The sequence below is a fragment of the Hypoxylon fragiforme genome (assembly GCF_022984875.1).
Source record: "Hypoxylon fragiforme strain CBS 206.31 chromosome Unknown GGS25scaffold_2, whole genome shotgun sequence".
Lineage (NCBI taxonomy): Eukaryota > Fungi > Ascomycota > Sordariomycetes > Xylariales > Hypoxylaceae > Hypoxylon > Hypoxylon fragiforme.
This window is the reverse complement of record NW_026054757.1, coordinates 1,575,718-1,594,108: the sequence shown is the minus strand read 5'-3', so window position 1 is coordinate 1,594,108 and position 18,391 is coordinate 1,575,718. Positions and strand designations below refer to the sequence as shown.

Genomic DNA, 18,391 nt, shown 5'->3' with positions numbered 1-18,391 from the left:
TCATCGTCGACTTCCGTGTTTCTACAGACCGACCGACACAAATACAGTCACAATGGCGAGTAAGTTACAGTGAAAATAATGATATATTCCATTATATCAGAGTCATATCGCTTACATTTTAATTCTAGAATCCAAGAACTCGTCGCAGCACAACCAGTCGCGCAAGGCTCACCGTAACGGGTATGTCAACTCACCTATATCCATGAAATATCTACTACGTATCAAGTATCGAATCCTCTAACTGTTAAATCGACGCGCAGTATCAAGAAGCCAAAGACCAACAGATACCCGTCTCTGAAGGGAACCGACCCCAAGTTCCGAAGAAACCATCGACATGCTCTGCACGGAACGATGCGCGCTCTGGTATGTCATTCGCCTACCGCTACTGAAACGGGGCTTGCTCTCTTGCTTAATATCCTTAGAGAACGATTACTAACTATCTCTACAGAAAGAACTAAAGGAGGGCAAGCGAGAGACGGCATGAGGTGGCCAATATTATCAATATTAGGTTCCGAGACACGACTTCGCGAATGCGCATCAGGGCAAATTTGGGGGCATTGAGGCACGATCATGGAGTCAAGGTTATACATTTATTGCTTGTATCCAGGCACGATCTTCTACGGTGAAGACCATGAGGTAACCGAATGAAATACGGTCACCAATCCCACGTCTCAAGTTCCTAGCCATTCGTGGTTTTCCCCTTACCCCTCGAACTTGGTGCAGCTGTTCCAAACTTAATCATGCGTGAAAAAAAAACCCAGGCATATGTGTGTACAGCTCTAGGCCTACCCCATGCCTATTTGCTGAAGGATATTTCTTCTCGTGCCGAGATTGACTCGCCAGTCCATTACCAAACACCCGTGCTTCGACCTGCTCTAAGGCAAGGGTGCATGGAGGCTAGGCAACATACCGAAATGCTACATTTCGTGTTGCCATTGAATCTATTGACTAGTTCTGATGCTGTAGTGTGTGATCCTAGAGGGCAAGCAAGCATAATAAGTAAGATAGTTGACGGAGCCTTGGTCCAAATCGATTTACTCCCACCTCCCACCCCCTACTTACGCAGTTTATCAGTTCAAGAAGAGCGGCGTCAGAGTCGTTGTTATTGCTACTAAGACAAGATGTGTTCCGATCATCTTCTATTAGGTCAAAAGCGCTATGACACTACGTCGTATGATGACTTTTATATAGTTACAAAGATACCATAATATCAATATCTTAAGATGCTAATTTGAGATACAATTTATCTACTGGCTGCTGCTGGGAGGCTTGAAGCCATTGATATATGTACCTATCCTTATCATTTAAGCTCACCTACATTTAACCTACATGGTATAAGTATAGTTATAAGTATAGTTATAATTAGTAACTACATCAATGTGACCTAGATAGGTGCTAGACAGATTCGAATCATCGAAACCAAAGGGAGGATCTTACGTATGAACATCCCATTTCGGCATGCTAAGTATGGAAATCATTGGAGAAAAGGAGAGGACACGGACGTGTAACCAACTACCTACTTTATGTACCTACATCTAACCTAGTTAACTCGTTACTTGTATGCATGTGCCAGATACATAGGAAGTATAATGCTTGACAGTATTAACAACTAGAGGGCACACGCTCGCGCGCGCCACAAATGCCCGAGTTTTCTCGGACCCAATTTTAATGTTACTAAAGGCTGCTTTCGGGCTAGCGCAACGCTAAGGATTTAAGGTCTTGATAAGACGATTTGATTGGGTGCAGCACCCTTTAGATCACATGACCTGCTTTTTCAAGTTGTGACTCTTTTTTTTTAGATGGTAGGGAACACACGGGCCATCAACACTTCTTATTCAACCCTTCCAATTCAACCCTTCTTATTCAATTCAACTGATTGACTTGGTCGGATTAAACTGATCGGATTGAACTCATTGGATTGATTGATTGATTCCTGGACTGATTGATTGAATGTAGCACCTTTTGGATCACGTGACTGCCTGCAACACTATTGGGCCATCAACCCTTCTAATTCAACCCTTCCTATTCAACCTTTCCAATTGAACCCTTCTTATTCAATTCAACTGATTGAATTTATTGAATTGATTAAATTTATTGAATTTATGGATGGATTGATTGATGGATTGGCTGATTAAATGGCTGATCTACATACATATCCTGTTGCAAGCTGGCTGGCTGGCTGGCTGGCTGGCTGAATAGCTGGCTGAATAGCCCGGGCCAGTGCATCCAACGCTGGATCCAAAGCTGGATCTAATAGCTGCTTGAATAGCTGATCAAATGCCTGATAAACGACCTGATTTGTTGATTAATTAAAGACCTGATTGAATATTGAATCAAAGGGATCAAGGGATCAACGCAATCAAGGGGATCAAAGGGATCTAAGAGCTGATCAAAGGTGTTCCGATCATGTGACTTCAATCACATTATGTGATCAAAGTCTCGGAACATCTTTAATCAGGTCCTTAATCAGTTCTTAGATCCCTTGATCCCCATAATCCCATTGATCCTTTTAATCTGATATTCAATCAGGTCTTCAATCAATCAATAGACCAGGTATTTGATCAGGTATTTGATCAGGTATTTGATCAGGTATTTGATCAGGCTGGGGCCCTTAGGTGCACTTTTAGGTATCGTACATCTGCTAGGTCCCCTAAATCTTCAAATCCGGGCCTAATCTAGCGCCGCCCCTAACCCAAACCACATTCAACCCTCTTTCCACCTTGAATAACTTTTGAATCAGATATTGCACCATACTGCAATCGGACCCAATTGAAAGCGCATCTAATTGCCGATTGATTGATACCGGTCTCGAATTGATGCTATATCTGGTCATGAAGTTATTCAAGTAAATAGGTGGCAGAACGGGAGGCACGTGATCACCCTTGAAGCCACTCTAAGGGCCCTTAGCGCCCTTGGAGCCCTTAGAGCTCAACCTTATTCAACAATTTCAACCTTGAATAACTTTCTGAAACATATAGCTGCAAAGGTGCAACCGGGTTCAATTGAAAGCAAATTCAATTATGAATTCATTGATACCGCTCTTGGATTGAGGCAATACGTAGTTGAAAAGTTATTTTTGTATATGTAACTATTGAAAAGGGTCACGTAATACAGCTTAGGATGACCCCAGGCGGCTTTTAGGGCTCTTAGGCGGCTTTTAGGGCTCTTAGGCGGCTCTAAAGGCCCTTAATAGCTCTAAAGAGCTCTTAATGTGGCCCCATCTTGCCAACCTATTTACTTGAATAACTTTGCAACCATATATCGCCTCAGTTCGAGATCCAAATCAATCAATTGGCAATTGAATGCTCTTTCAGTTAAATCCGGTTGCATCGTGGTGCCACATATTGTTGAAAAGTTATTTGATTGGATTGATGTGGGCAGCTGGGGGCACTCACTGGATCACATGACCTGCTTTTTCAAGCTGCAACTCTTTTTTTTTTGGATGGTAGGGAATATACAAACCATCAACCCTTCTGATTTAACCCTTCCAATTCAATTCAACTGATTGAATTAATCGGATTGAACTGATCGGATTGAACTGATTGGATTGATTGATTGATTGATTGATGGACTGACTGATTAAATGCAACACCTTTCGGATCACGCGACTGCCTGCAACACTTTTTTGGTATAGTAGGGGCCATCAAACCTTCCAACTGAACTCAATTCAACTGATTGAATTGATCGATTTAGATTGAATTAATTTGATTGGACTGATTGGATTGATTGAATTAATGGATTGATGGATTGATTGATTGAATAGCTGATCTACATATCCTATTGTAAGCTGGCTGGATAGCTGGCTGAATAGCCCGGGCCAGCTTATCCAACGCTGGTTCCAAAGCTGGATCTAATAGCTGTTTGAATAGCTGCTCAACAACCTGATTTATTGATTGATTAAAGACCTGATTGAATACTAGATTAAAGGAATCAAGGGGATTAAGGGGATCAAGGGATTTAAGAACTGATTAAGGACCTGATTAAAGTCACATGACCGGAACATCTTTGCTCAGATTCTCGATCAGCTCTTAGATCCCCTTGATTGCATTAATCCCTTGGTCTGTTTGATTCATTATTCAATTAGGTCTTTAATCACTCAACAAATCAGATCGTTAATCAGGTATTTGATCAGCTATTCAAGCAGCTATTAGATCCAGCTTTGGATCCAGCGTTGGATCCAGCGTTGGATGAGCTGGCCCGGGCTATTCAACCAGCTATCCAGCCAGCCAGCCAGCCAGCCAGCCAGCTTGCAACAGGATATGCAGATCAGCTATTCACTCAATCAATCCATCAATTCAATCAATCTGATCAATTCAATCAGTTGAATTGAATAAGAAGGGTTGAATAAGAAGGGTTGAATTAGAAGGGTTGATGGCCGGTGTGTTCCTTGCCATACCAAAAAAGAAAGTGTTGCAGGCAGTCACGTGATCCGAAAGGTGCTGCATTCGATCAATCCGTCCATCAATCAATCAATTAATCAATTAATCAACCAATCAACCAATCAACCAATCAATCAATCCATCAATCCATCAATCAATCAATCCAATCAGTTCAATCCGATTGATTCAATCCGATCAATTTAATCAGTTGAATTGAATAAGAAGGGTTAAATTAGAAGTGTTGATGGCTCCTACAATCCAAAAAAAGAGTTGCAGCTTGAAAAAGCCGGTCATGTGATCCAATAGATACTGCACCCAATCAAATCATCATGTCAAAACCTTAAATCTTTTGCGTTGCACTAGCCTGAGAGCAGCCTCTGGGACCCATAATTCCAGCGATTCCAGCCAATTCCGACTTTCTTGCACGGGCTATTGACGTAATTAAATACATATATTGTCCATTCTTATCAACTGTGATATGTAGCTTAATCAGATCTTGATGGCCGCCGACGGATTTGAATGTCTCCAGGGCTTATGATAATATTAAACCTTGAATATTCCTTATTTGAAAGCTTAAGCACTTTTCCATACGTGTGGCTGCATATGTGGCTCCCCACGTGGCGTGAGAGTCTTGGCAAACTTTCCTTTTTTGCAACTTCAAAATTCCTCTAAAGCCTTGAGCACTTTTCCATAGGTGTGGCTGTATATGTGGCTCAATATGTGGCTTGGGAGTCTTGGCAAACCTTCCTCTTTTGCAAAGTCCAAAATTCCTCCCCTAGAGACCCACAAGCTTACGTGAACAACATCTCCACCTTCCTAAAGTGGAAAAAGTTTCCTATTTGAGCCTAGCACGGCCGCTTAGTAAGCCAAATCCCCTTGAGAAAAAAACCGTACAGTAACCCTCGAAAACTCGGGCATACTATTCCGCACATGGCGTGTTCAAGTTGGATTTTGGCTGCCGCCCCCATTGGAATATGTAACTAGCGCTAAGCACCACATGTGCAGGTAGTGCCATAGTGGATGGAATAGTGCCTAGTGCGGATGATTAAGCCCCAAGCCGAATGGTCAGGGTCTGGTGTTTCGGGTTGGTTCTAGCTGCACTACCAGGTACGTAGCAGATACCTGTACTGTACGTCGTGTACGAGCCTACTACGAGGGTGTGTTAGTGGGAACATCAATTGATTTGAAGCTCCAAGCTCCAGAAAAATAGGTGTATCTACATGTACCCATAGGGAGGCCGTTCAGGGGCTGGAAACCAAACGTCTGCCCCTAAAAACGTATCACAGCCGCTAGACGAAGTCACGTACTGTCTTGCTGTCGCACATTTAGATTGAACCTTAGCGCCGAGCCACACCATTCACGATGCATACAAGCCTCTAACCGATGCATTGGAACTTGGAAGTTCAATGTTCTAACTACTAGGTACCTACTGTATAGGTACTATTGATGTAAACTTGAAGTAATTGTCTAGCTATTCCAACTCTATTGTTGCTACTATTAATGTATTGTACAATACCACACATGGTACGCACATGCACGTTACAGCATCCTCTTCAACACTGTTATATCGGTTGTGGCCTATGCGGCGCTGCAGCCTTTGTGATCAAGGATCTTTCCGAAAGAGTTCACCGTTTCCACTTTCTATGTTTTGTGTCTCCCCAAACAATGTAGGTAGGTACTAGGTACTAACCTAGGTACTTGGTAGTACGTTAGCCACTATTTTCTCTACATACATACGGCTTCCTTTTTTTTATTTTTTATCTTCTTCCTCTTCCTCTTCTTCCCTCACCTTTCACCATCTTCTTCTTCAGCAGCTCAAGGGCATTCCTGCCGCTGGTTTCTTTCTTTTTGGCCTTGGAGTAGAAGTTAGTTGAATCGAGTGTTATTGTCGGTAAGTTTGCTTTGGTATTCCTTTTCTTTTCCTTTCTTGCATCTCAATGATGTGCATGCCGTGCATTTCTTGAGTCTTGTCGCAGATGGTATTTGGTCTCCGGTATATTGGACATTGGGGGTTAAGTCGATCAAGACCCTACTACTATGTATTCATGGAATTCCGATGCCAATCGGCCCCCATTTAACGATAGTCGGGCGAGTCGGGCAAGGCTTTCAATGTCCTTGGTGTCGTATCATTAGGACTTTGTCTACTGGCCTCACTCTATTAAATCGAATCAACCCACAAGCCTCAGACTAATCCATCTTTCGACCATTTCCCATCCTCACCTCACGGCTTACCCCTTACCCCTAAGCTTGTGCTGCTTAACCTTCAACAATCCAAAAAAATAAATAAAAAATCAGATAATGTACTTCTTGCTAACATACACCTCTTTCCCAGTCACCGTATCTAATATTCTGCATTACCAATAATCACTTCATTACCAACTGCCTCCTTTCAAAGACTCCTTTGAGGTCAGCAGGCTACTGCAGGAGTTCGAGAGAGAAAGAAAAGGTATCATACCGTCGTTCTCTGCTAGAGAGTTGAACTCGAGCCTTGCCAAAACAATTATAATACAATTACCACGATTACGGAAAGCTAGTTCACCGCGCTTCCTGTTGAGTTGATTATCGACAAACCTACTCCACACCGATTCATTCGCATCGGGTGTGTCACAAGCTGACCACACAATCCCCCTGGATTGTATTACAATAAATGGTGTTGTAACCACTCGAATTCTCCGCCACAATACCTAGTCGACTGCAATATTTGGATTGGTCACATTGACCATTGTATTGTCGTCACAGAAGCCGATTGTATACGAATCTCGAAAATATCTTGACAGTGCATCCTAGGCATATGCCACAGACCTTGCGTTGCCACTCTACTACTTAGGCAAACATTTCCCGAGTTGTTTCTTCTAACCGACATAAGACCGCCACCAAACGACCATTTACCTGACTCACACTTGATTCCGTTGTCATCACTATTTTAGAAACAGGAAAATATTCACAGGGCAATATAGTCTTGCAAAAACACTTCGTATTATTGGTACCTAGATTACCAGAGGTTTATTGTTATTATGAACCGCAATAGCACTCCGGAGGCCTCGACTGCGTCGTCGTTACGCCCGCCATCATCACGAACCGTTGGTGCCAATAACCACCATCTTCGTGCGTCTGCCGACATGGCCGCCCTTGCCGGCCCCCCGACCTCGAACCGCATTCGTCCCTCGTCCGACTTTTATGGTCAACAGGGTCAAGGCCAGGGCGGTGCCGATCCGGACCCCCAGGACAAAGTCACTCAGCAGTGGATAGCCGATATCGATCAATATGAGACAACTCTGGAGGAAATGGCTGCTGCTACTCTGGACCAGGATTTCAAAGACGAACTCAGTGCTATTGAACAGTGGTTTCGGGTCCTGTCCGAGGCCGAACGCACTGCTGCTTTATATGCTTTGCTCCAACAGACAACCCAGGTCCAGATTCGTTTCTTCATACAGGTGCTTCAACAAATGGGTAAAAACCATCCCATGTCCGGTGTTCTATCGCCAGCCAATTTTGACAAAGGTATGCCATACAAGATTGTTCCCTGATTTGTATCCAGTACGCTAATGTTTTCCCATTTTTGATAGACCCAATGTCAAACCGTCTGAGTGATGCTATGAACAAGCTGAATGTAGGGTCAGCTAGGAACTCCCTTTCTCAGCCTCAAGCAGCCACCAAAAGACATTCTGGCCTTGACCCGTCGACTATCAATGCCATGTTTCCCGATGCTGCGGCTGCCATTGCTACTGAAAAGGCCAAATTTACCCAGCAAACCGGTAATCAGCCTCCGTCAAATCGTAATAGCACAGCCGTTGATGCGCGAAGCCCATTGGCCGCACCAACGATTTCTGCGCCATCGGAGGGACTCGACTCTAACACACAGAATCCCGCATCACCTTGGGGTGCTGGTCACGATCAGAACGCATCGCGACCCAAATCATCATCTGGCCAGCCCCCTATGGGCCAGTTTGCTCAGCCACCGCCTTCTGCGAGCTTAAGATCGCCTCGCCCACAGATGGGTGGCAATACTGGCATTCAGAATACCGTCCTCAATGCCCCGGATAAATCCAACAATGAATTGCCTCTATTCTCGCCCTACGCGGCGGGAAGTGGAAACTGGGCCTCAATGGTGAACACCCCTATGGTTGGGACATTCAACAATGGCAGTGGTACCCCTAACCAGGCCGACATGGTTGCCAATGCGACAGCTATGAAGCTCGCTGCGCTATCTACTGTTAACAACCGTTTCGCGCTCGACGATGTCCGCAAGTACCGAAGAGCCCGATCAAATGATGCTCCTGGCCAGGGCCAGAGCTCCATGTCTCCCGGGCTACAAAACATGCCTGGTGCAAATATTGTTATGGTCAATGAGCATGGTCAGGTTTTGAACAGGGATCAAATGCTTGCTTTGCAAAACCAACAAGCCATGGGTGGATTCGCAACCCATCGATCCCGCCCCAACTCCCCCGGTCTTGCGATGCAAACAGGTTTTAGCCAGATGTCATTTGCTTCCCCACAAACCAATGGCTTCCTAAGCGCCTATGACGGCTCGCAGAATCCGCTGTTGAACAACGGACTGGGCGCCATCAACATGGGCCAACTTGGTGTGGGCGTACCTGAGGGCTATCTATCGGATCATTCGGATATCAATCGTGGTCGATCCCCGCGTGGTCGACGTGGGACTTCGAAACCCCCGGAGGATCCCACCGACCCTACTCTCCTGCAAGACATTCCTGCATGGTTACGAAGCCTCCGATTGCACAAGTACACAGACAATTTGAAGGACATGAAATGGACGGACTTAGTCGAACTCGACGATAAAGCTCTAGAAGAGCGTGGCGTCAATGCCCTTGGAGCGCGAAGGAAGATGTTGAAAGTTTTTGACCAGGTCAAAGGTATTCACCTTCGCCCCCGGGAATGATATGCATAACCCCTGACACGTCTACAGAAGCGAAGGCAGAGGGCAAGCTGGGCTAGCCGCTGCAACCTAATGACGAGACGAATCAGCCCAGTACCACCAACTTATGATCAATTTGGGACTTTGACATGTGTATGGGCTATTCTAGTGACTCGGGATCCAACTAGTACTAGGCATGATATGGAGGGGTTTTCCTCGGCTAGAGGATCAAAATGCGGTTTATATGGGAAGTCTAGGAAAGTCTAGGGAAGAGGATATGTTACACGTCCAGATACATGGCTTGGAAAGGGGATTGGTCCAAGTTCAGATACGATGGGAAATAGTGTTAAGAAAAGAAATATCTCGGAAATCCGGCAGACCAAGCTGTTGTCGTGAGGGCATAACATAACGTGCATACAAACTGCTATGATCTAAAGCGCACTATCTTCTCACGAGGCAATTTTGGTCGAGCTAGAGGCGGTATTAATCAGAGACTATGAAAACTAGAATTTTACACTGCAATATGATATTTGAACTGTCTCCTTTTATCAATCTGTATTCCTCTTAAATGTGAAACACCTGGATAGATATCTAACATGGAACTATACGATGCTTAGGTACCTAGGTATGTATACATGAACGTTTCTAGCCCTGGAGATTTTGCAACGTGAAGAGGCATAGGTCGTGGGTAGTAAATAAGTACCTACATACCTAACTTAGGTAGGTATCTGGGTGGGTAAGTAGGTAGGTAGGTAGGTAGGCAGGTTAGTCTATTAGATATGAGCAAACCCTATCTCGGGCCCAAAATTTTGCCTCCTCCTCCTCTCCTTCTCCCTCCTTACCCATCCTTCTTCCCCTTCTTCCTCTCCCCAGCCTCCTCCCTCGGCGTCCCGCGCCAGTCGCGGACGAACTCCTCCATGTCGACGTGCACGCGGAGGCCCTTGTCAGAAAGGGAGCGGTAGACGGAGAGGAGCTCGGAAGAGTCCATCATGTCGTGGGCGAGGGAGCGGAAGGCCTCGAGGAAGAGGGCCTTGGAGCCGGGGCAGTGCTGGAGGGCGCGGTAGAAGACGGATTTTGCCTTGGGGCGTAGAGGGGGGTGGGCGTGGCAGAAGCGGAGGTAGGTGATCCAGAGGTCCGGGTGGTGGCGCGGTGCGAGGGCGCGCTCGAAGGCGGCCTGGGTCGAGAATAGGTTGCCGGCTTGGGACTCGTGGCGGATGGCGAAGATGCGGCTGGTTAGGCAGTCGAAGGGTGAGGCGAGGACGGTGCGGTCGAGGAGGGAGCGCACCTTGTCGTCGAGGGAGAGGCGCGGCTCGCGCCAAGCGAAGAGGTGGAGGAACAGGGTGTTCTGCGGGAACAGGGCGATGTACTTGGAAAGCTGCTCGCGTAGGAATCCGGCTCGGAAAGGTCTGGAGGAGGGAAAGTGTTAGTTTAAAGTCTTGTGGTATGGATGGGCATGTATATCTGCTGCCTGTATCCGGGGGACGAATTGATACACTTACCCTCGGCTAGCATGGTGGTAAAGCAGGCGAGCGGCGGACTGAAGCAAACGCTCGTGGGATGAGCTGCTTCCGAGGCCGCGCGAAACTAACTCATCCGAACAAGCGGAGAAGCTGGAGATTGCGGACCATATATCGCCCTGAGCCCCACTGGACGGCTCCTTGTTGCTTCGTTGTGTTAGATACTCGAGCAATGCCAGGCCTTCGGCATAAATAATTGCGTTCTCGTGATCGCTTGAAGATAATAAGCAGTCTCGATTTGACGACAGGAATTGCCTCGTCTTTAGGATCTGGGCTGCGGAAGCTACCGCTGAGTCATCCGGTTTCGAGGTTCTGGGTAGACTGTCATCCGACGAGACACATAGTTGAAGAATGCTTCCTGTCGTTTTGCAGTCTTCCAGTTCCATCCACGCGCCAAAGATTCCTAGGGAAAGCCTTTGGTGGCTGGAAATTGCCGGCAAACCTAGAGCAGCAGCCACTGTATTGCGTGCTACGTCCTTGTCCCCCTTCGTCCATTCCAATGTGGCATAGCCTTTATATAGATTAATATTCGTGGGGTCTTGCTTCAGAAGCGCCTTTGCCGTTTTCTTTTCGTTTCCTGGCTCGTTGACTGACGCAAAGGCAAGATAATAAGGCGATAGCTCTCGGATGCCAAAATTTCGAACGAGTTGCTTCAAGGTGACAATAATCCACTGATACTGCTCAACAGGAGTCTCATCTCGAATGCTTTTCATACAGGTAAACCAGTTAGGTAATGGGAAGAGAATATCTGGTGTTATTTGCATCCGTTGGTAGTCATGCAAGAAGTCTGGCGGCCTTGTACTCTGTTCCTCGGAATTCGTGGACAACTCTGAAGATATATTTGAGGCAGCGAGTTTCACTGGACCATGGATGAGGAACTCGTCCTGAAGTATATCATGAATGACACCACTGGAGCAGAATGCTGAGGGTAGCTGACAAAAAACTAAGAAAGCATCTAGTAAAAGACCTCGAATGTGGGGAATAACTCCTGTCGGAAAATATAAGAGGATGTCCTGTATGTCTGCAAACATGACGACTCGATATGGATCATCCTCTGCTCCGTCATCCATGGTGCGAGCTGGATAAATGGATGCTTTAGCCTTGTATTGTTCCACGATTGACCAAGCTTTATATCCATCTCGAGTAATGGGGGACTTGAATGCATCTAGAGTCCTAGGCTCGGGGGGCTCCATTACCTCACCATGCCGCTCAAACATGGCCCATCCCTGAGCGTTTTCCTCTCCTATCCGTGATACTTCGCTTTCCCAAAAGTCTTGAAAGCCGCTTGGTATCTTATTTTCTGGCCGCTCTGGTAAAGTTGGTGGGCGTGCGAATGTCAGTTCGAAAGTAGCTTGCCATGCTGCCACGGCTAGTTCTTTATATCCAGCATCCGATATGAAGCGTGTAACCCTCAGAAACACGTAAATCATCTGCTCGTATATTTGAAAACGGCTTGGATGGGCACACTTCACCAAGGCCTCTGTTTCTAACTGTCGCAGCTTCTCAGTATAAATTTGCTTGACTTCCTCATATTGGAATGCGGATAGTCTCGATTGATGGAAGCTTGCATAGTCTCGCCATAACTCAAAACTGGTTCCGTGCTTCTTCAGGGCTTCTCCCCAATGTTTTAAGATAGTCTTGGTGTCCCAGATCTTAGAACCTTCTTGCATGATCCTCAGCTGCAACCTCTCCCGCTGAGAATCTGAAGTGGCGTGGGCGTAAGCTTTCTCAAGCATGGACAGCTTAATATCAGCATAGCTCTTGACTTCCGCCATAGTAGGATGACGGCCATCTTGCGAAGTTAATCGGAGGATGATGTCTTGGTGGTTGACTAGCTCGAACCAAGCGTCGATGTCTTGGTGGTTGACTAGCTCGAACCAAGCGTCGATGTCTTGAGGGTTGTCACGTACCCTCCTAGATAATTCAACCGATCTCAAGCTCACGGAGTCATCTATTCCTCGATTGCCTGCGTCTACGGATGCCTCACTAGAATAGTCTAGCTCACTATCGGAATGCTCGTGAGTTTTACTCTTTCCATGGATCGACCTATAAGATGTTTCTTCCTCGTTTGAGGACTCCCCCGACCCAGCACTTGCTCGTTTTCGTTTTTTCGAGGGCCTGAGAGGCAAATAGTCCTCAGATCCTGTTGCTATCTGTGACTGCTCTCGCCGAATCCTAATAGGGCGGGACTTAGAACGAGCAGCTTTAGCCAACGAACTATTTCTATTATTGCCAAGCAATGAGCGGCTTTCGTGGTGGCTTAGTAAGAAGAACTCATCACGACTCCCTGATTGATCGACCCTCATACGGCCATCAATGCCAAGAATACGACCAGACCCAAATCGGCGGTACCTGGGAATCTGGCGAGGATTATTGCCGCCATATCTTCTAATCAGGGGGTCACCGCGTGTATCGAAGAGGAATTGAGTATTCCTATTCTGATCTTGTGGATGTGGCCGCTGTGATGATTTGAGAGAGTGGGCTTTGTTAGTATGGTGAGATGCGTCCACGGCCGAGGCATGACGATCCCTTTTCTGATAGGTCGAATGAGTGTTAAGTTCGCTAGATGCAACGACCTTGTTCTCTTTTGGGGGTTGGGGATCATCTAGCTTAGGTTTAAACGAGGAGAATTTAGGCACGGTAGACACCTTCCCTTGCTTAGATGTCATGATGGACAAATGGACAAAGGAGGTATGCTGTTATTGTATGCCCATGCTGCTGTTAAGAAGTGGTCCGTATTACTCTCTAGATGCTAGATGGATCCAAATAACCATTCCAAGCAGTCTGTTTGATCCGGTGTAGCTACCTATGGGCGCATGCAGCGTCAATCGCCAATTTGTTAGTGATGAAGTTGAAAGACGGCGTATTAAATGGCCTATCAGAAAAACATTTGTGAGCAATGTAGTTAACTAAGTCTAATGTACCTAGAGTAGACCAATGTACCTACATATGTAGTTGTCAATTGGCGCGGTCGTTGGTTTGAACTTTAAGTGCCGATTTATACTTAAAGTGGACTAGTTTTCTCTTATCCCATGTGGTGCACATGTGTTTTAGAATTTATGTATGTAGTTATGTACTAACTACGTACATGTGCATGTGTCTGTACATAAAAACATTGAAGAACTCGGAACTTTTAAGAAGATATTGGCGGCAGGCGTGGCGTACTACTGTACATATTATACGCATGTGCTTTCCTTGACTGGTAACACGATTAATCGTTGAATAGGTACCCGATGGTTTGGAAACATTTGTACGACGTACGTACGATCATTGATGTTGAAGTCACGGGTAACTACTTATTGATGTACATACACACACATAGTACATACTACATACATGTAGTAGTAGATCCCTTGATCACACAATACTCGCAGACTCCACTATACCCCATCTGACCCATCTGACCCTTTTTTTATTACTATGTAAGTCCACCTACCCTGTTGACGCCGTTACGTACTTTCTGTATTCAAGTGTATTGGCATGTAGTAACTAGTCCGTAAATACCTTGTTCTGCTTCAATGTGCCTACCAACCAACCATACCTTCTTTACCTTCAATGTTGCCTCACTAACAAGAACCTGTCACTCTGGTTTGACCTTGGAACTACAACCTTTAGATCCATCCGGCTTATCTTCGATGAACATAGCAAAGGAAGACTGGGCAACTTACATCACTTCCCTATACAACAAACACAATGGGTTTTCAGACGCGATAGCCAGATAGCTTCAACCTGCCCGGTGGGTTACATACTCACCTAAGAGCTAATATACCACATCATCCAATATCATTGGATTTTGATCCAAATTATTGAGCCTCCGGATCACCCGATTACATTGATATCTACAACTACCTGACCTAGGTACCTACTACTGAATGCTGTGCGCCTATGCCATCGAAAACGAATTTGTGAGGTTATCTTCAGCCTGCCTATGCCAGTAGCTGCCCACCATCTTGATCATCTTTTGCCTTTTTGATACTCCAAGTCACCTCATACTTGGTATTACGCACCTCGCAGCATCCTTCCTTTCCCCCAACCAGTACCCGTCTTAAATCCGCAACTACTGCCCACCATGGCCGATAACTCTTCTTACGATACCATACCACCCTCCCAGGCGTCTAATCTATCCGTCCCAGCGTCTCCAACACACCAACGCCACCAATCTAGAAGAAGTAGGCGGCATTCGATACCTGATACCCCAGATGAAAATACCGCTCTTCTTCGTCCCTCGCGCTCCCGCGTACGCATTCAGAGTCCTGTAGGAACCCCAAGAGGCTACCTATCAAGGAACCATAGCTTTGCCGGAGCATCTCACGTCTCGCGCTTCCACAATCGACATGAGTCTTGGGGCCAACGTTTGATCCAGGCCATATCTGATCATCCAGATCCAATGTCTGAGTCAAAGGGTTCCATTCTTGCCGACGATCGGATATGGTATGATCAGTTCACCTCCACCGACTGGGTACACGATAGCATCGCCGATGCCTACCGAGTCAAGCAATTACGGAGCCGGAAGGACTTCTGGGGTAGGGCGAGGGTTATATTTGATGGTGCTCAGGGCTGGATATTGAGCGCCGTGGTGGGAGTCCTAGTAGCCTTGCTAGCCTACTGCGTAGATGTAGCAGAGACAACCATTTTCGACTACAAGGATGGCTATTGCGCAAAAGGGTGGTACCTCAGAGAAAAGGTAATATGCAATTGCCAAGGGATGTCTTGCCTGACATCGCACATCTAATAGCTAACATTGTTGACAGAGATGTTGCCCTCATGGGCCATGTACCGATTGGCGATCCTGGTCCGAGGTTCTAGGAGGCCATCCCTTTGGCAATGTTGGAACAGATTTTGGGATTTATATAATCGCTGTCCTTGTTCTTTCGGTGCTGGCATGCTTACTTGCGCTCACAACTAAGACAGTAGTCCCTTCTGCTTACCGAATGTCAACATTCGATGAGAACCTAGCTGCCGACTATTCCCAAGAGCCAGATGACAACGAGAACGACGACGATGAGAACATCAGTCCCAGAGGGACACGTAGAAATACTTTCGATCCTCCACCTCCGATGGTGTACTATTCCGCCGCTGGGAGTGGTGTGGCTGAAGTTCGTGTCATACTTAGTGGGTTTGTTTTACACGGCTTTCTCGGTCTCAAGACTCTTATCATCAAAACGGTCGGGTTGATCCTAAGTGTTGCCTCGGGTCTGAGTCTGGGTAAAGAGGGACCTTACGTTCATATTGCAACATGCATTGGTAACATCTGTTGCCGAATATTCTCCAAGTATGATCGCAATGATGCTAAGAGGCGCGAGGTTTTGTCTGCTGCGGCGGCAGCAGGTGTTGTCGTGGCTTTTGGGGCTCCTCTTGGTGGTGTTCTCTTCGGTCTCGAAGAGGTCGCTTACTACTTTCCAGCCAAGACCCTTTTTCGAACTTTTTTCTGCTGCATCGTGGCAGCCCTATCTTTGAAGTTTCTTGATCCATATGGCACCGACAAGATTGTCATGTTTGAAGTTCGGTATAAAATTGACTGGGAGTGGTTTGAAATGTTCGGGTTCGTTCTAGTAGGTGTACTAGGGGGCATTACCGGTGCTTTGTTCATCAAAGCATCGCGTCGATGGGCTCTCTCTTTTCGCAAGATCCCTGCTATTAAGAACCATCCACTTCTCGAGGTTGTTCTGGTGGCCTTGGTAACTGGACTTGTTGGCTACTGGAATATCCTGACCAAGCTTCCAGTGGCTAAACTCCTGTTGAATCTCGCAGCACCGTGCAACGACGATAATAAGGACGACGAATTAGGCCTCTGCCCATCCAGTATTGACGAAATACCTGGTATACTTCGAACATTGCTCATCGCTTTTATCATAAAAGGCTCTTTGACAATTATCACCTTTGGCATAAAGGTTCCTGCGGGTATATACGTACCATCCATGGTTGTTGGTGGTCTCATGGGCAGAATCGTCGGCCATGTTGTTCAATGGATAGTGCTTCGCTTCCCACACTGGGGCATTTGGGGAACCTGCCCTCTCCTTCAAGAATCCACATGCGTCCAACCGGGAGTGTACGGGCTCATTGCTGCGGGCTCGACGATGTGCGGCGTCACGAGATTATCCGTCACCCTTGCCGTCATTCTCTTCGAGCTTACAGGAAGCCTGGATTATGTGTTGCCATTTTCTTTAGCTATACTCGTCGCCAAGTGGACGGCGGATGCATTGGAGCCGCTCAGCATCTACGATTTGCTCACCAACATGAATGCTTATCCGTTCCTAGACAACAAGCATAAGCCAATTTTCACTTCGGAATTTGCCGAAATAGTCTCTCGAGTTCGTCGTGAGCGAGTTATCGACATCACAGAGTCGCCCCTTGTTGCAGCCACCAAACTTCGTTCACAGCTTGAGCTTTTGCATCGAGCTGGAGAGTTGGATGGCGGACTACCGATAGTCAGAGACGACATCCTTGTTGGCTTAATACCAGCCCCAGATTTAGAATACGCTTTGGATCAGCTCGATAATGAAAGTACCGACCTCTGTCTCATGGCAAACGTACCGAACATCGATGACGAGGAGCTTCCGGAGCGGGACCCGACTAATTTCACACCCTACATTGATCCAGCTCCTGTTGCTCTAGACATTATGTCCCCGATGGACCTAGTGTATGAGTGCTTTGCTAAGCTTGGGTTACGGTATATATGCGCTCTGAGAAATGGGCGTTATGCTGGGATGGTAAGTTTATGCGGCTCTTCATTACTCTCTTAAGCACATACGTACCTGAGACACTCACTAACTTCAATGCAGACTCATAAAAAGAGATTTGTGAAATACATGCGTGAACTTGAGGAGAAGGAACATTAGCTCTAGAATTGGAGTGTTTTTTATTTTATTTTATTTTATTTCATGGGATACCAATATGTATAGTAGAGGTCGTTTTGATGCGCCTCGGGTAGGTACATATGATATGACGCAAACGCGGCGTCAACGCTACATTATCGTGAGCATTTCGGCATGGTTGCATAGCCTGGATTTTTGGATGGCATTGTTACATTCTCGATAAGTATTTGCTAACTAATTTAGGTAGATAGTTCAGTCAATGAATCTGAGAAGAGGTCAGAGACGACGTATATTGCACTTTATTGGTTCAGTTTCAGTCCCAACCCCCCCCCCCCCCCCCCTTTTTGGATTCTACATTTACATAAGTATGATTGAGTATGTTACCTATATTTACGTCATTATACGGCAACCTGTCCTCGGCGTTAGTACGCCATATGATAGGTGCCTAGGTATATTTCCAAGAGCAACGGTAGTATTGTCAGTAGGAGTGAGTGGTGATAGCCTCGTATGAATACGTAACTCTGAAATCGCAGATTAAGCGATCATTTAGGAGCCTGAGATATATAGGGAACTATACCTGATGCTACTCATCCATAAAAAAGGACTTATGAGGAACTCAATCCTCATGGAACTGACTGTCTACTAGATAGGTAGGTATATTTGAGATGCATGACGTCGCCGCCTATATGTATATATATATATCGCTAGGCGGTTAAAGATACCTTACTAGATACTATATAAAGACCCTAGCCGAATTCCCAGCTTCGACGACAATGCTATCTTCCAAGAGTAGAGATTTTCCAC

At 46.1% G+C, this 18,391-nt stretch overlaps 4 protein-coding genes across 4 annotated transcripts; 3 read left to right on the top strand and 1 right to left on the bottom strand.

Moving 5' to 3' along the window:
- Window positions 1-52: 52 nt before the first annotated feature.
- On the top strand, window positions 53-484 carry GGS25DRAFT_518120 (ribosomal L29e protein family-domain-containing protein; the record flags this gene model as incomplete). The annotated part of the gene is made up of 4 exons (XM_049263486.1): window positions 53-59; window positions 129-180; window positions 261-363; window positions 449-484. 4 exons carry the CDS (start codon window positions 53-55, stop codon window positions 482-484), a joined length of 198 nt encoding a protein of 65 aa, XP_049119991.1.
- A 6,909-nt stretch (window positions 485-7,393) lies between these two features.
- GGS25DRAFT_518119 (protein VTS1) lies at window positions 7,394-9,335 on the top strand (the record flags this gene model as incomplete). The annotated part of the gene is made up of 3 exons (XM_049263485.1): window positions 7,394-7,880; window positions 7,946-9,253; window positions 9,307-9,335. 3 exons carry the CDS (start codon window positions 7,394-7,396, stop codon window positions 9,333-9,335), a joined length of 1,824 nt encoding a protein of 607 aa, XP_049119990.1.
- Window positions 9,336-10,079: 744 nt separating this feature from the next.
- Window positions 10,080-13,769, bottom strand: GGS25DRAFT_475286 (DUF1740-domain-containing protein). Its single transcript, XM_049259698.1, has 3 exons — window positions 13,720-13,769; window positions 10,755-13,647; window positions 10,080-10,661 (listed from the first exon to the last, which is right to left on the bottom strand). The coding sequence occupies exons 2-3, from the start codon at window positions 13,439-13,441 to the stop codon at window positions 10,094-10,096; spliced, it is 3,255 nt and encodes a 1,084-aa protein (XP_049119989.1). The 5' UTR covers window positions 13,442-13,647; window positions 13,720-13,769; the 3' UTR covers window positions 10,080-10,093.
- A 783-nt stretch (window positions 13,770-14,552) lies between these two features.
- GGS25DRAFT_118927 (chloride channel) lies at window positions 14,553-17,885 on the top strand. Its single transcript, XM_049256105.1, has 3 exons — window positions 14,553-15,456; window positions 15,524-17,482; window positions 17,555-17,885. Exons 1-3 carry the CDS (start codon window positions 14,842-14,844, stop codon window positions 17,609-17,611), a joined length of 2,631 nt encoding a protein of 876 aa, XP_049119988.1. The 5' UTR covers window positions 14,553-14,841; the 3' UTR covers window positions 17,612-17,885.
- The last annotated feature ends 506 nt before the right edge of the window (window positions 17,886-18,391 follow it).

Coding starts and splice junctions, on each gene's coding strand:
- GGS25DRAFT_475286 (XM_049259698.1), bottom strand. CDS start 13,441: ATGACATCTAAGCAAGGGAAGGTGTCTACCGTGCCTAAATTCTCCTCG. Junction 10,662..10,754: donor TACCACCATGCTAGCCGAGG/GTAAGTGTATCA, acceptor TCCCTCCTCCAG/ACCTTTCCGAGCCGGATTCC.
- GGS25DRAFT_118927 (XM_049256105.1), top strand. CDS start 14,842: ATGGCCGATAACTCTTCTTACGATACCATACCACCCTCCCAGGCGTCT. Junction 15,457..15,523: donor GGTGGTACCTCAGAGAAAAG/GTAATATGCAAT, acceptor CATTGTTGACAG/AGATGTTGCCCTCATGGGCC. Junction 17,483..17,554: donor ATGGGCGTTATGCTGGGATG/GTAAGTTTATGC, acceptor ACTTCAATGCAG/ACTCATAAAAAGAGATTTGT.